A 15507-nucleotide genomic window follows, 5' to 3' on the forward strand; every position below is an offset into this window, starting at 1 on the left:
TAATTTATTTGAACTTTCAAAAAACCCTTGACATAGTCCTTCACTGGAGGGTATTATAGCAAGTAAGGAACTAACGTTGACTTAAATGGTAGTGAGACAAGGCCTCGGTGTTGAAATAGGTAAAGTAACGCACGCAGACGGGAATAATATGAACTATTCCAGTGCCTTACCCAGCTCTAAATGTGACTGTTTAGAAAAGATACCGGGGCATCTTTGAAGTCAGCTCAGTGAAGACCCCTGCTCACGCTGTAGCCATGGTCAGGAAACCAAATCAAGTGTGAAGGTGCAAGAGGAATGGAGTGGAGAATAACCTTGACAGTATTATCTCCTGCTGTTATAGATCGTGAATGAGCCTCGTTCACTTGGCATCCTGTGATCAGTTCTGGTCACTGTGTCTCAACGAGGGGACAGCTGAAAAGAGCAGAGCTCCGGAGCTGAGTAGTGGAGATTATTGAGGGCGTGGAGAGATTTCCATATAAGATGAGAGAGAAGAGATTGGGGGGGGGGGGCGGGGGGAGCTGTTTTGTTTAGAAAGGAGGTGGGTTTGAGAAAGGAGAACACAATAATGACTGGGAGGGAGAAGGTAGACTAGGGACTTCTCTTCACCCTTTCTTGTAATTGTAGAATAAGGGGACATTCAAGAACATAGTAAGGCAATACATTTGAATCTGATAAAAGGAAACCCTTTACACACAGCATAATTAGCATGTGAAATCCACAGGCACAAGAGATGATTGAGACCCAGGCCTACTGGGTTCACAAAAGGATTAGACATGTATCTGGGTAAGAAGAAAAGGAGGACTTGTGGCACCTTAGAGACTAACCAATTTATTTGAGCATAAGCTTTCGTGAGCTACAGCTCACTTCATTGGATGCATTATGCTCAAATAAATTGGTTAGTCTCTAAGGTGCCACAAGTACTCCTTTTCTTTTTGCGAATACAGACTAACACGGCTGCTACTCTGAAACGTATCTGGGTAAGGATACCCTCCGCTTATGTGGGGGAGCACCAAGAGATCTTTTAGAAAGTATGTAAAGCTCCATGCTTCAGGCAATAAGCTAACCCCTAGCTGACTGGAACAGAAAGAAACTTCCCCGGGGGGCAGGTTAATTCATAATTACCCATTAAGGGGCTTCTTAGAACTTCTTCTGCAGCAGCTAGAGCTGGTCAGTGCCAGATCCAGGATCCTAGGCTAGATCTGGCCTGACAATCCCTGTATTCCAAGCTCTGCTCTGTCTCTGCCAACCATTTCCTTCCCCAGCCTAGCACTCTCCCCCTTCCCTGTCCTGCTCACTAATCGCCCATTCTTCCTCTTTCTCCATGTCTGCTCTGCTCACTGCCCCTCATACCACCCCTTCTCATTCCCCCTCTATACAGATCTAGACAGTGCTTGTGTTTCTTATGTGAAAGGCTCTTACACACATTTCCTGCATTTTAGATTAAATCAGAACTTTGATAAGACTCAGCTTGTTTCTTCCACGGCTTCGTCAGACAGACCTAGTGATGGCACTTCCCCACACCCTGGTAGGTACCAGCTCTGCAGGCTGGAGCGGGGAGCGAGTGGCAGGGGGCATGCTTCTGCTCCAGCCAAGCCACTGCAAACAATGCTGGCAGTTTCCTGGCAGTTCCATATACAACAGTAGAGCTCATGTGGTTTCCCAGAAGCTGTGATACAATAGGGGATGCAGCCATGTCTCGGGGAGGGGGCACGGGCGGGCGTGTTCCCAGGGACTGTAATATAGCAGAGGTGATGGGGCCGGGTCTCAGTGCTGGGGGTTCCCGGGGGCTGGGAAACAGCAGAGGGGATGGGGCCGGGTCTTGGTGCTGGGGGTTCCTGGGGGCTGTCTCAGTGCTGCTCATGCTGTTCCATCCCTCTGGTGTTGGCTCATAGGAAGTCTCCTTGGTGTTTGTCTTGCAGTGACAGTGAATGGGCCTGACTCTGCCTATCTCTTGCCCGGCCGTAGCATAGCTGTGTGTTTCAGCCCTCCATGTTTCTCTGTGTGCTGTTCTGCCGCTCCCACCAGTGCCTCCCCTGTTGCTGTCTCTGGGAGCAGCCCCACACATGCCCTCAACCGGACAGGTAAGTACTAGCCCACCTGAGACATGCCAAAACTTGGAGCGAGCATCTGCTCTGGAGGGTGCTTCTGCCCAGGCCCAGCGCTGCTTCCTGCCTCTGCACCTTCTGAAGGGACGTGTGCCCCCTGTCTGTGAGCTTTGTCTCCCCTCGGTGCTGGGTGCTTTGAGGAGCTCAGACCCCCATGCCTGGCCCCCAGCAGCCTGTGACGCCTGGAGGTGATGGGTCTCACACACTAATGTTCATGCACACGCTGTAAATCACCCTCTGTGGTTGAAACCTCTCCGGGGCAACACACGCTCTGCCTGGGACGTATAGCCCAGATGCTACCTGAAGTCTCTCCATGGTGTTGTGGGAGGATTTAGAGAGAGTCTGTGCCCTGAGCTCCAGCCTCATTCCTTCTGGCCAAGTCCCCCCAAGATGGAGCAGTGTGTGTGTTTCCCCACCAGCCGTGCTAGCCGCAGCTGTCACAGAGACTGAGCGCTCGCCCCGTCTGTTACAGCTCCTGGGTCTGTGCCGTTATAAGTTCAGACTTGCTAGGCCGTCATCCAGCTATGATCGGCCCATACGGTAGCTATATGGGCAATGGTTCTAGAAGCTGGCTTGCTCCCTTCTGCCTTGTCTGGTATCACAGCACGAATGGCACCTGAGATGGCTACTACAGATCCCACAGCAGCCCCAGCAGCAGAGATCTCTGGGCAATAGTGTTGTTCATTAACCCATGCTGCACCCGCCCCGATGGCAGAGCTTAGCTCCCGCCTGGGGAATCTGGCCTCTGCTTGCCAGAGGCTTCCCCTGCCCTCCCTTCCCTCAGCAGATCCCAAACTCTCATCGGCTCTCCTTTCCGTCAGTGGCTCTGGAGTTTCACTCCGGGCACAGATGGGATGGGGTCGGGTTATCTGGAGAAAGGGGTATAAATGGGGTGGCGAGAGGAGCGGTGGTACAGATGAACAGAAGACGGGTGCTCTCCGACTGCCTCCTGTAACAAGCTGCTGCCTTCCTCAGAGATGACCTGATGGTGCTTCTGCTTGGTCTCTGTCTCTCCCCTCTCTGACTCTGATCCCTCTTTTCCCTTCCTCCCCAGACCAGATCCACACCTCCCTCCTGCTGGGGATGAGTAGCAAAGCTAAATCGAGGGGCGTGACGGGGAAGGTGACCTCTCACGCCAAGTGGCCAAAGACCCCAGAGCGGTCGCAGGGCTTTGGCAGCCCCAACGCCAGCCCCTCTTCCCCCTTCACCCACATTCAGAGCAAATCCAAATACATCTCCAACCTCTCACTGTCACGAAACAGCTTCCCGCTGGGGCAGACCCGGCAGCGGCGCAGCATCACCCAGTCTGCCAGCCAGCAGCCCGACACGGTGGGCACCAGCCAGGACGGTAAGTGGGCCCCCTCCCCCTCTCCCAGCAGTCTGGTCGGCTAGATCCAAACAGCAGCATTACACACCTGAAATGTCCTTCAGCCCCTCTGTAACCTGACCCCCGCCCCACGCACACACTGCGGCCATACCCGGACCCCAGCCTGTGCCCCTCTCCCTCACACTGCAGCCAAACACGGACTCCCATCTTCCCCCATATGCGGCCAGTCCCGTAACCCTCTCATTCCCCCCACCACACACAGTGGCCGTGCCAGCACACTGCCCCAGGGATCTCATAGACAAGAGAAATCTATCCCCTTAGCATCCAGACTGCGACATAATGCCCCATTACATCCCTGCAGCATCGCTGTGGTGCGTCTGTCGGGGTGGCCCTGTGTGCAGTCTAGTTGATATCCCCCCCGGCAATTTGCGACCGATCTGTTCTTCCCTGCTGCGTTGTCCGCCTCACCAAGGCACCACCAGAGCTGAGGCGCTACTTACGTCAGCGGAGCTGAGTTTTGCCCGATGCTTGTAAAGCGCTTTGGGAATGAGGGGTCTTTGCAGCCCTGGGGGTGAGGCTTTCTGGAAAGGCCGGGGCTAGCAGCCCAGCCAGCAGGGCCGCTGAGTGTGGAGTTCTCCATCTTTTTGGCTTGAGCACTCGCAGCCTCTTCGCGCTTTGGGGTGTGACACTTCCCAGAGGTGCCAAGAGTGTGAGGCACCTTGCCATCACCTGCCCTTAGTGTGAGGGAGCCTCATCTGTGCCTGCCGAGGGTCAGCTCCCCAATCCCATGGGCAACACAAGCACTGCCCTATCAGCCTTCTAGGCCCTGCTGTCCCTCCACAGATTAGCGATAGGAATGCTCCAACCCCTGAGCCCTCTGAGCGTCTCCCTGGAGTGTCCAGCCCTTGGCCCACTGGCAGTGTTCACAGATTTGCTGCTTCCAAAGAAGCCCTATGGCCCAGCTTACCAGTTCCAGCTCAGATCACCACTCTGCTCAATTCACAGCACTTGGATATGTTTGAAGTGAAGTCAAGGATAAGTTTATTTACCAAAGCAGAAAGATTCAAGTAGTAGCAAGTGGAAGCATTGGAAACAAATGGCTACATATAAAACAAAATCATAACATGCATTCGAGAGCCTAGAATAATTCACAAGGTACTCTCATGTCTTGTAGAATATTGCTCACCCAAAATCCTTGCTGAATTTTAAAGCCAGGCTGGTTGTGTATCCTCCTTTCATGAGACAAATACACTGTCAGCTGGCCTCCTAGGTGAGAGATCCTGTATGTTTCTTTGCCCCCCAAGATATACCAGTCCCATCCTTTGTCTTTGTTCATCAGCAGGCACCCCCACTGAAAGCCATTTCATCTGGTAGATTTCCTTTCTTGTAGACTTTATATCTCTTTATTAGCACCTGGCTCAGTGTGCAACCAGGCACACAGTGTGAGCCCACAACACACAAATGGCCAGACAGGGAGAGAGCCTAGGCGTCTGTTACCTCCAGCCTGAAAGGAACATCTTTGAGGTATGTCGCCACCTGGTGACTGACCTTAACTCCAAGACCTTAAGAACACAGTTTTTACTATAAATACGTGACTCTTTAATTATTACCCACACATACATTTCACACTGATTGACGACCAGTAGGCTACTGGCTCTCGATAGAGACCTCACATGCCACCCTTCGGTGAGATATAATGCAAATAGTCAACCCAGAGGATCCCTCTAAAACCCTATGCTCCCTTTGTGCCCTCTGCCAGCTCCCTGGGTCACAGGGGGATGTCGCCCAGACCCTAGCCCCATGCTCCCAGTTGCCCATGGCTGTGTGGCTCCCACACAAACTCTTTGCCCCCAGCTTGCTCTCTGCCAAACCAAACTAACGGAAATAAATGGGCGAGAGAGAGAAATGCTGCAGAGAGAAGACGTGGATTTAGCCACATGATGGTGCCAGAGCCCAAGGAATGGCCCCCTCCCAGAGCTGTCTGCGGAGACAGAGAGACCCTCTTATCTCTGCAGTAGTGTCCCGTGCTGGGTGTGGCCCTCCCCCAAGCAGTGGCGGTGGTGAAGCTGTATAAAGTGGGGATCGGTGCTACCTGGGCCCAGCTGTAACGCTGCCTTATCTGGGCTAGAAACTCAACCAGGTGACCCAGCGCAAACACAGGGAAAGGGGGCACTGAACTCCCTGGCTGAAGGGTGCAGTGATGGTGAGGCTAGGAGAACTGCATGTGTCTAGTGCTAACAGTCACCTCCATGTCCCAGCTGGCCAAGGAAGGGGAGAGAGGGACCTAAGGGAGTTGGGCACCTCTAAGTCCCTTAGACTGCTCTGAAACCCCAGTCTGAGTCAGCAAGAGTTCCCTTCCCCACCTCTGAAGTTAAGCACCGAAATATACATCTAGGCACCCAAAGCGAGTGAGCTTATTACCGGGGGGTCGAGCACCCCAACTGCCATTGCAGTCCCTGGAGTCTGCAAGTACGCAGCACCTCTGAAAACCAGGCCACTTATTGGAGGAGGGAAGCCGTTGTTAGAAAGCCTTGGCCTAATCCCTAAGGCTGAGCAGCAGGAAGTGCTGTCTGCCAGGGAGACCTAGTGGGCAGTGGACTTATCCTGCCCAGGGGAGAACTAGCCCGGCGATTAGCGGGGAGCCTGCAGAAAACTGTGACTCCTCTGCTGATGGGCTTTGGGGGAAGGGATAGCCTCAGGGACCCCAGAAGTCCCTGCCAGTTCCAGCTACTCTGACTCTCCACGCCCAGGAGTTCTGGCCACTTTTCCCCTTCTCAGTACCCTCTCTTCTCTCTGCAGGACCGGACACTTCGCTCCGCTCCATCCGGATTGTGGAGAATGACATGGCCATCACTCCCCACTACTGTGCAGCCAGGGACGCATGCAGGTGAGTGAGAGGCAGGGCCCGGCCTCCCCCTGGATGCTGAGTGAGTGCCAGATTGACAGCTCCTGGAGCCTGAAGCCCTCTGGTTACCCATAGGGCATGGACAGCAATTCTGGCTTCCCCCATGCTGTCCTGCTAGCCTGCCACAGCCTGCATAGGCTGCCTCTGGCAGGGAGGGGCACTCAGTCTCCATCCTGCAGTCAGTCCTTGACCTCTCTGCTGGAGTGCCAGCAGGGAAGCCTGTTACTGTCTCTGCAGGGATGTTTGTAATATGTTCACCTGACTCAGTAGGAACTGGACTGAGACAACCACCAGCCCATTTCACACATGCTCCCAGTCATCTAATGACTCTGGGCCACTGCCAACATAGGGCCATGTTTGGAGTTGATGCTCTAGAGGTGAGAGATTCCATCTCCACTCCTGGATCCTCTGCCCAGCCAGCCCTGACGGGCTGGGTTAGAACCCGTGTGCTGGCGATGAATGGATGCGTCTCACGTTAACAATCCCTTGAGCCAAATTACCCAAGTTCCGTCTTGTGCTGCCCCCCGAAAAGCCAAAGAGCCTTGCTGGGGTGCTGCCTGCTTGGGCGGGGAACCCAGCGCCCGTCCCACAGAAGGTTCTGTTCAAGGTATCGAATTCTCTGTCTGTGTCCGCAGGAGAGGAAACATCACCTACCGCATCCCCATCAGCCCGTCCACAGCAGTGAACACCAACCTGACCTTGGAGATGAAGTGAGTGAAAACGCTTGTCTGCCGCTGGCATCCAAGAGCCAGGGTTACAGTGGCAGGCGTGTGAGGGGTTTATCAGGGTGACACTGAGTGGAAGGGGACTCAAAGGGATTTCCGAGGGTAACAATAAATACAGAGTGGGAAGGTGTCACGGATCCACAGGATTGGTGCTGTGCCCCAGCTTTGGAGCAGCCTCTAGGAGGAACCTCTCAGTGGGCCAGACCCCCGAGGGGTCTCGCTTTTCCTCCAGGGCAAGCCACATGGTGTCACCGTGTCCTCAGCCTGAACCTCTGGGCTTTCCGCACTCCTGCGTCACACCGTGAGCTCTGTTCAGCGAGTCCCATGCAGACAGACTCCTGGCAGAGACCTGTCCACCCTTCAGGGATTAATGCACCTCACCCAGCATGAGCAGTGACACCAAACGGTGTTGTCAGAACAGCTGGGTTTATTAGTCAGTGGGAACGCGGCATAGGTAGGCCTTAGGTTAGCACAGAGGAATGAAGGTTAAAGCAACGTCCATTCTGGGTAGGCCAGCATTCTGGGTAGGCCAGCGCCCAGCCAACTTGTAGTGACCACCAGTATTCAAGTTCCGTGTCTCTCTCAGGCCTGGTCTATACTAGGAAACTAGTTCGGTTGAACTACATCACTCAGGGGTGTGAAAAATTCTGGGGCGCAAAGGATAGCAGTGGGCTCTGGGGGACTGGTGGGAAGGGAGGGGCATGAGGGGGAGGAGGGGGCTCTGGGGGGACCGCTGGACAGGGAGGAGTGTGAGGGGGAGGAACGGGCTCTGGGAGGACCGGAGGGGTGCGAAGGGGAGGAGTGGGTTCTGGGGTGATCGGTGGGAAGGGAGAGGCGCGATGGGGAGGAGCGGGCTCTGGAGGGACCAGTGGGATGGGGGGGCGGGCTCTGGGGGAATGGTGGGGTGGCAGGAGCATGAGGGGGAGGATTGAGCTCTGGGAGAACGGTGGGGTGAGAGGGGCGTGGGGGAGGAGCGGGCTCTGGTGAGGGAATGGTGGGGTGGGGAGGAGCGGGCTCTGGGGGGACTGGTGAGATGGGAGGGGCGTGAGGGGGAGGAGCGGGCTCTGGGGGGACCAGTGGGATGGGAGGGGCGTGAGGGGGAGGAGCAGGCTCTGGAGGGAACGGTGGAGTGGGAGGGGCGAGGGGGAACGGTGGGGTGGGAAGAGCGGGCTCTGGGGGGAGGGAGGGGCGTGGGGGGGAACAGTGGGGTGGCAGGGGCATGAGGGGGAGGAGCAGGCTCTGGGGGTGACTGTGAGTAGTGGGTGCGATGCAGGGGGCAGGAGGCGGTGACGGGGTAACTGGCTGAGGTGTGAAGCTGCTGGGGTTCAGTCGGAGTGGCCAGTCTGCTTTCCAGGTGCCAGGCAGAACTCTCACCTCTCTCTCCAGCACCTCCTCTGCTGTGTCCATCTACCTTTGTGGCCTCCAGTCCAGTGACCCATGTCAGAACACAGTGAGCGTGGACAGCTCCACCAATACCACAGACACCCAGGTAGGGACACAGAATCCCGCAAAGGACAGGCACCGCTTGGGCAGCCAGACCGTCCTTGAGGTCCCCCACGGTTTGTCGTAAAGGTCCCTGGCACCCCAAGCTGCCTGGCTTCCTGAGAAGCAACATGGGGTGCTAGGGACAAACCTGGCAGCCTTTGTCTTCATGTTGAGCAAACAGGGCGTGGTGTAGTCTGGGTCTGAGAAAGGGAGAGACCCAGTTGGCTGACACACGAGTCACTGACACTGTGGTTACTAGAACTACTGCTTCGTGAATCTGAATCCACCACCCCTGACCTCGGGGCTGCCTCCCTCTTGTGTGACCTCCGGGACTGTTAGGAAACAGCCCAGGTAGGGCGGAGAGCCTCAGTGTCGGTGCAGAGCTGCTCCCAGAGGGAAAGAGGAACTAATCTCTGACTCCCTTAGCTCCTGTGGATTCTCTGCCTGTGGATCTAGAAGTTCTAGACTCACTGAGCTTTTCTTCAGGGGTCTCCCCCAAAAAGCTGTGCTGGTCTCCACGAGGTCGCTGACAGGACTGAGGTGGCTGCCTCTGTGGAGGGGTCCATTGGTCCATCTCTCAAAGGACGTGCAGCCTGAGTCTCCTTCATTCACTGGACTCCAGTTAAAACAACAAGAAGTCCTTGTGGCACCTTCGAGACTAACAAATTTATTTGGGCATAAGCTTTTGTGGGCTAAAACCCACATCATCAGATTCATGGAGTGAAAAATACAGTAAGCAGTATATATATTTCCATCTTTTCATTATATATATATATATAATATAATGAAAAGATGGAAATTGCCTTATCAAGTGGGGGGGTCAGTGCTAATGAGGCCAATTCAGTTAAGGTGGAAGTGGCCTATTCTTAACAGTTGACAAGAAGGGGTGAATATCAACAGAGGGAAAATTACCTTTGTAGTGTAGTAATGGGTTCACTCTGTCTCACCCCACCGGTTGTATCTTCTTCTCCCCCAGGAAATGACACAGCGTTGGCCCATGGTGATGCTGTCTTTCCGGGAGTTCACCTACCACTTCCGAGTAGCCCAGCCTGTGAGTATGGAACCGGCTATGCCCTCTGCACCATCCAGGGCAGAGCTGAGGAGAGAGGGGACCAAGATCAGTGGGGCAGCCCCTGCACTGAACCCCCTACAGGCATGGGGCTCTGGATCTTGCCAGGAGGGAGGGGGCGTGTGAGAATTCCAGAGCCTTGTGCCCCCCTCAGGGCAGGGATGCATGTGTAAATCGTGACTGGGTTCCCCTTGTACACAGCGGAGCAGATTGTGGGGGAAGGGAAGTTAGTTGGGGTGAGTGGCCAGGACTTTCCACGTCACGCAGTGCAGGGCTGGGTGTGGGCAGGGGAAATGCAAAACTGGAGCTCTTTACTCCTACAGGCTGAGATTGTTGTTGTTTTTAAACACTTGGGAGGTGATGGGGGCCATATGCAAATCTAGCTGGCGAATCCTCCACTTCCCCAGTGCATAAGTGGGATAGCAACTGAATCCTGCTCCTTCTGAGGAGGTTTCTCTTGACAGCCCTCTCTCCCTCCCGCAGGGCCAAGCCCACTGTAGTACCACCCCGGAGCACATGGGACACCTCTTCACTGACTATTATTTCCAGTTTTACTGGCTCTGTGAGTGAGTCCCGGCAGCACCAGTGCCCTTTGCTGGGAGAGAGGAAGGGGACTGGTGAAACGTATCAGACTGTCACATGCCTTCCTCTGTAAACCTCCAAGCCCCCTTCTGCTCCCGCCTTCCCCTTGGGGCTTTGAGCTACTTTGGTTCTGTCCTGGGGATAATATAGACACTGAAGTGCTCCATAAGGAATATAGGACCTCTGCCAGGAGCAACACAACCAGCCCCAGGGATCTACTGGACATGCCAACCAAACACCATAGTTCACAATCCTGGGATGCCCTGAGCAACTCTGTCCATCTCCTTCCCTTCTGGGGATACTGGCACCCTTCTCCCTCCCTCTGCTACACTGGATTTGAAAGTGTTACACTGGATCATGTGTGGACAGGCTTGTCCCAACCTCTAGAGGTGGGGCTATGGTCTGGCTGGGAACAACAGCCTGAGAGGCCTATTGGTTCCTATGGCAATGCAGCAGCTCTCTGCAACACTGGAATTTATCTTCCAAGACTGGAGCTCTTGTCAATGCTGAAACACTGGAATTCCATCCTAAAGGAGGGCTCCCCCTGGACATACTGGAAGTCATACACTGGAGTTGCTGTTCCTTCTGGTCAGCCACTGGCTATTTTCCTGCATCCCTGCTCCATAGGATTCCTGGTGACATTGGGATGCTCCACACGGACAGCCAGAGAGAAACCCTGCCAAGAGGGGGCTGCAGAAGCAACAGGGTTCTCCTTGGTCCCTTTCCTCCCTGCCCTGTTTCCTACACTCCATGGAGACCAGGCCTGAACAGATGAACTTAAGAACCCCACAAAACCACTAGTCAGCCTATGCCAGCCTGTTGGCAAGGGCTTGCCCTTGATTCCTTCCCCCCCCCCCCAGGAAGTGGGGAGAAGAGGCACCTTGGGAGCAGAGTCATCCCCCAAATACCTCTATCTAAGGGCCCAGTTTGCAGGTGTTTGTTGCTGTACCCCATATTTCTGTGGTTGGGGTGGGGACTGTCCCCGTTACTCTAGAGTAGCTAGAGCTAGCTGGTCCCAGGGCCAGCCCCACAGAACATCCCTGAAGCCCAGGTTCACCCTGCCTGCCTCTGCTCAGGGGTGCCAAAGGGAGGCCACCAGCATGGACTGCTCTGCAGAATGGACGTGGAGACTCAGGTAACTGGTTTCACTGCACCTACTGGTGAATGCAGCTCTGGTCCCAACAGGTCTCTGCCAGGCAAGGTGGCCCCCTACCGATTTCCCCTAGGAGGGGAGGGGGCAGGTGACTCAAGGCCTGGCTCCCATTGCCCCCTGGTAAGCTGGTGAGTGTATTATGGGTATTTTACTGTTACAAGGTTTTAACTTGCTAAACTACTGATTTTTTTAAAGCAGTGTAAAAACAGACCTCTTAATTCTGTCCTTACTGATCTATTTGTGTCTTACATAGGAAACCAAAGGGGGCGAGTGCAGAGGCCCAGCCTGGCAGCTATACTAGTGCCGGGGGAGCTAGGACCTGTCAGACTTTGGCAGCTCTTGTATGTGTGTCTTTCTCCCACCCCAGCACTTTTCACTGACCGGGGAGGGAAACTTCTGCATTCCTGCAGTCTGAACCTGTGCCAGGATAACCCTGTGACCCAGTTCTGTAAGAAAGTGGCAGCAGCCTCTGGAGAAAGGGAGGGGCAGGGGAGGAAACTCCAGTCTGCAATGCTGAACCAAAGCACAAAGCTGGCTCCAGAGGCGTCCGTGCTTTTCCCTTTGCAAAGTGCCGTCACCTGGTGTAGGCAGCTTTACCAAACTGGGGCTGGGTAGCTGTGGCAGGGCCCGACCATGGTATGGCAGGGACTCTGCCGACTCTCTTTTCTTGCTGGTAGTGGAGACAAATACAACAATCACTGAATCCCAGACTTCAGTGGCTGTCTTTAGACAGCAGAGCAGGATCTATTCATGCCCCAGCTGTAATTACTGTTGCCCCCAACAAAGCAGTAAGGAATGCTTTTTTAGTCAAATATAGATGGCTCCTATGCAGCCTTCGGGGGCTTTTGCTTATCTGTGTTTTATTTTGGGGGTGATACATAGCAAACATAACTCCCAATTGTCTCTGTGACTGCCCCCCCCCCCCAGGCCAAATGCCTGCAACTCTTGGTGACTTCTATGGGAGCTAGAGACTTGGTTCCTCTAAGGATTGGGACCTTTATTTGAAGGTGTGGTTTCAGACCAGCTCTTCAGTTCCCATTCTGTGCCTGTTGGCGGAGCACACTTAGCTGTGTTAGCAATCTAGCTCCTATGGCACACTGGCTGCAGAGAATGAGTATTGAATGCCCAGTGAGTGAGAGCATAGGTAGGGGCACGTTTTCTGTGCTACACTAGGCAACTAGTAGGGAAGGACAGAAGGCTGATGGCCCTGTGGTCCCTGAGTGTGAAGCAGCCACAATTCCAGTCTCCATAGGACTGCATTCCTGCCAGCAATTGACACGAAATCCTCCACAGCCGCTCTTTGCAAAGTACACTTTTTACCTTACTTCCCCCGCCCCGCATTTGCCCTGAACTTTGCTTGGTCTTTACGCTGGGAGATTCCTTTAGTGGCAGCTGTTGTCCTCCAGATGGCAATCGCTGGCCCCAATCTTCCAAACTCTAGTCAGTAAGCATGCTCACAGATTTTGCTGGGACCACTCACAGGAGGGGTAGCGCTTATCAGGGCCACTCAAAGTTTTCCTCTTGTGTTTTTAATAGAGCTGAACTTACTGCCTGTGCTTTAATTTAGGAGCGCTGGCCTTTCCCCAGGCTGAATTCCTCACTGTCTGCCCGCAACCACCGCATATAAATCTGCCCCCCTCCTCCCCCCAACCCACTGGTGTTCTCAGAAGTGGCAGCTGTGGGTCTTCCCAGATGCCTTTCACAACACTCCAGAGGATGCAACGCACTGGGTGCAATCACCGGAGATTTATAATGGTGGGTATCGGGTTGTAGCCCTAAGTAAGGTCTGTAGCATTTCAGGTAGCTCCATGATGCTTAAGCATAGGGTCAGGGTCACTGCTTCTGCCCACAGCCGCAGTCCTTAACGTCTGCAGTAACGCCTATCTCCTTTTCCTGCCAACACACAGGCACAACACCTGCTGTGGACCTTGAAGATGATGGCTGGTTAGTTTCTCTGTAGTGAGTCCACCTCCTTTCCAAAAAGGAAGGGAATAATTCAAATCCAGAGGCCTTTCCTACATGTACAACTATTTTAAGGCAAGATGGCAGTGATTAGTTAATACCTTAGATATTTACAAGATACAGGAGGATTAAACTCAGCCTGTACTCTCAGAAAAACTTTTTATAGTGCTTTTCATCCCAAAGTACTCCACAAACTACACACACAGAGATCATCCAAACCATAGGGTACCTCTCCAAGACAGGAACCAGAGTTTCACAGTAGGGTGGTAATTGTTAGGGAGTGAAATGGCCACATGATGGCACCAGAGCTCATGGAAACAACTGGCCAGTGGCCAACTGTGTTGCTTAGAGTCAGCCTCCTAAGGAGGTCTCCACTCTACTTCCCTGTAATTAAAGAGGTTTTCTCCCCATCCCCTTCCCAAAATAGCAGCAGGAAGAGTTAAGTTAGGCTTTTCCCTCTGTGAGACGGAGAGAGCTCTGAGCCAGTGTTTCCAGCCTCACAAGGCAGGGAGCTCCCCTTTCTCTCTGCATCTGGAAACTGAAGCTTCATCTCTCTAGACACTCTTAGCTGGAAAGAAGGATGACAAGTGTGAACATGGGGCCACTTTCTAAAGTTTGCCTGTTTGGGAGAGAGTTTGTTTCAAAAGCAAATTCACATCTCTTTTGCTCTATTTCTAAAGCTTAAAGCCTGTAAATAAAGACTGCGGCACCACTGCGAGGATTAAGGAAAAATAAAGCACTAATTTGTTTGGTTTAAATGTTGCTGTCACAGCTTTGATCACTGTATATTGTCAGCAAGTTTGTAGAGTTGCATTCTGAGCAGATATTAATGGTTATTGGTTTTTATTTGCTCTGGGGGGGGCTAAGCACTGCTTCCCTCCTTTCTTTCTGATTTGTATTTATATTTTGCTGAGTTTTAGGGGTGCTGGTTCTCAGGACTCCCCCACTTTTTTGTTTGGCTTATCTAGACTTTGTTTTATGCTGGAGGTAAATATACCTATATAAATAAATATATAAATACAGCTTTGTATCCAAGTATGGCTCCTGGCTGCTTTCCTCCACCAGTGGAAAAATTGTGTTTCTTAATGCAGTTGTTTACAAATTGTCCCTTTCACACAACTGGGCCCTGATACCACAAACACCATGGGTTTCTTCCAGATGGCATCAGTTACTTAAGATGCTCAGGTGTGGGCAAATCAAATTCCAAGCTCTGTCCATGCTCATGGCTGTGGACTGCATTTTAAACTGTACTTAAGGATAGGTATAAAATGGAGCATTCAGTTTATACTCCAGCGCTGACAGATACTAGGATGTGGAGCAAGGGAATTTAGGATCTTTTTGCAGGACACCATCTGAAAAATAGATGAAGCTACTGCTTTAGATCTATAAATTGTAAACTGATCCAATGTTGGCGTAGTGGCTCCAAGACGCATCATGCTCCCCATTTTCAAAGCAGTGTACAAGTAATGTTACACCATGCCTATAAGGTAGGTAAGTATTATTCCTCCTTTTATAGGTAGAGAAATCATTGATTTTCCCAGGGCCACACAATGAGGCAAAGCCAAGATTACTTCATACTTTCAGTAATGTCTGGTTTCAGAGTAGCAGCCATGTTAGTCTGTATCCACAAAAAGAACAGGAGGACTTGTGGCACCTTAGAGACTAACCAATTTATTTGAGCATGAGCTTTCGTGAGCTACAGCTCACTTCATCGGATGCATGAATTGGTTAGTCTCTAAGGTGCCACAAGTCCTCCTTTTCTTTTTGCAGAGCGCATGGCTGACGCACATCGAACCGGCAGGAACTGCGGTCTCTATCCCTGAATCTGTATCAGTTTTACAGGATACTGCTGCTAAAGCTGAATGTTATTGTTAGTTTGTCTAAGCTCCTCCTGCCATTTGTTGTATTGGTTTCATATCAAAGACTTCCCCTCGATAGTGCCCACTTGTGCTGCAGGCAGAGGAGCCTGAGCAGTAGCATTGTGACTGAGTTCCACCTGGTGGCATCGTCTCCCTCCAGCAACTCTAGCCCCTAACCCTGCTGCCTGCCTCGGTTTTACCTCCCCTTGGCAGTGCCTGTTTGGTGCGACAAGCAGTGAGTCCTCTGCCTGCAGCACCACATGGGCACTGCTTATGAACAAAACCAATTTTGACTGGGCAAAGGTAAATGATCCTGCCTGAGCCAGGCATAGTGT

The 15507-nt window shown here is 52.8% G+C and overlaps 1 protein-coding gene across 1 annotated transcript in view; it reads left to right on the forward strand.

Annotated features, from left to right (window-relative positions):
* Positions 1–14348, forward strand: part of MYRF (myelin regulatory factor) — a 63807-nt gene extending 49459 nt beyond the window's left edge. The window contains exons 20-27 of the mRNA XM_075129272.1: positions 1440–1525; positions 1920–2081; positions 3160–3453; positions 6232–6319; positions 6973–7047; positions 8449–8551; positions 9524–9598; positions 10100–14348. Coding sequence (XP_074985373.1) covers positions 1440–1525; positions 1920–2081; positions 3160–3453; positions 6232–6319; positions 6973–7047; positions 8449–8551; positions 9524–9598; positions 10100–10186 — 970 coding nt within the window. The 3' untranslated portion in view covers positions 10187–14348. The remainder of the gene's footprint in view (positions 1–1439; positions 1526–1919; positions 2082–3159; positions 3454–6231; positions 6320–6972; positions 7048–8448; positions 8552–9523; positions 9599–10099) is intronic.
* Positions 14349–15507: the final 1159 nt, after the last annotated feature.

This window comes from Caretta caretta, chromosome 6 (genome assembly GCF_965140235.1).
Source record: "Caretta caretta isolate rCarCar2 chromosome 6, rCarCar1.hap1, whole genome shotgun sequence".
Classification (NCBI taxonomy): domain Eukaryota; kingdom Metazoa; phylum Chordata; order Testudines; family Cheloniidae; genus Caretta; species Caretta caretta.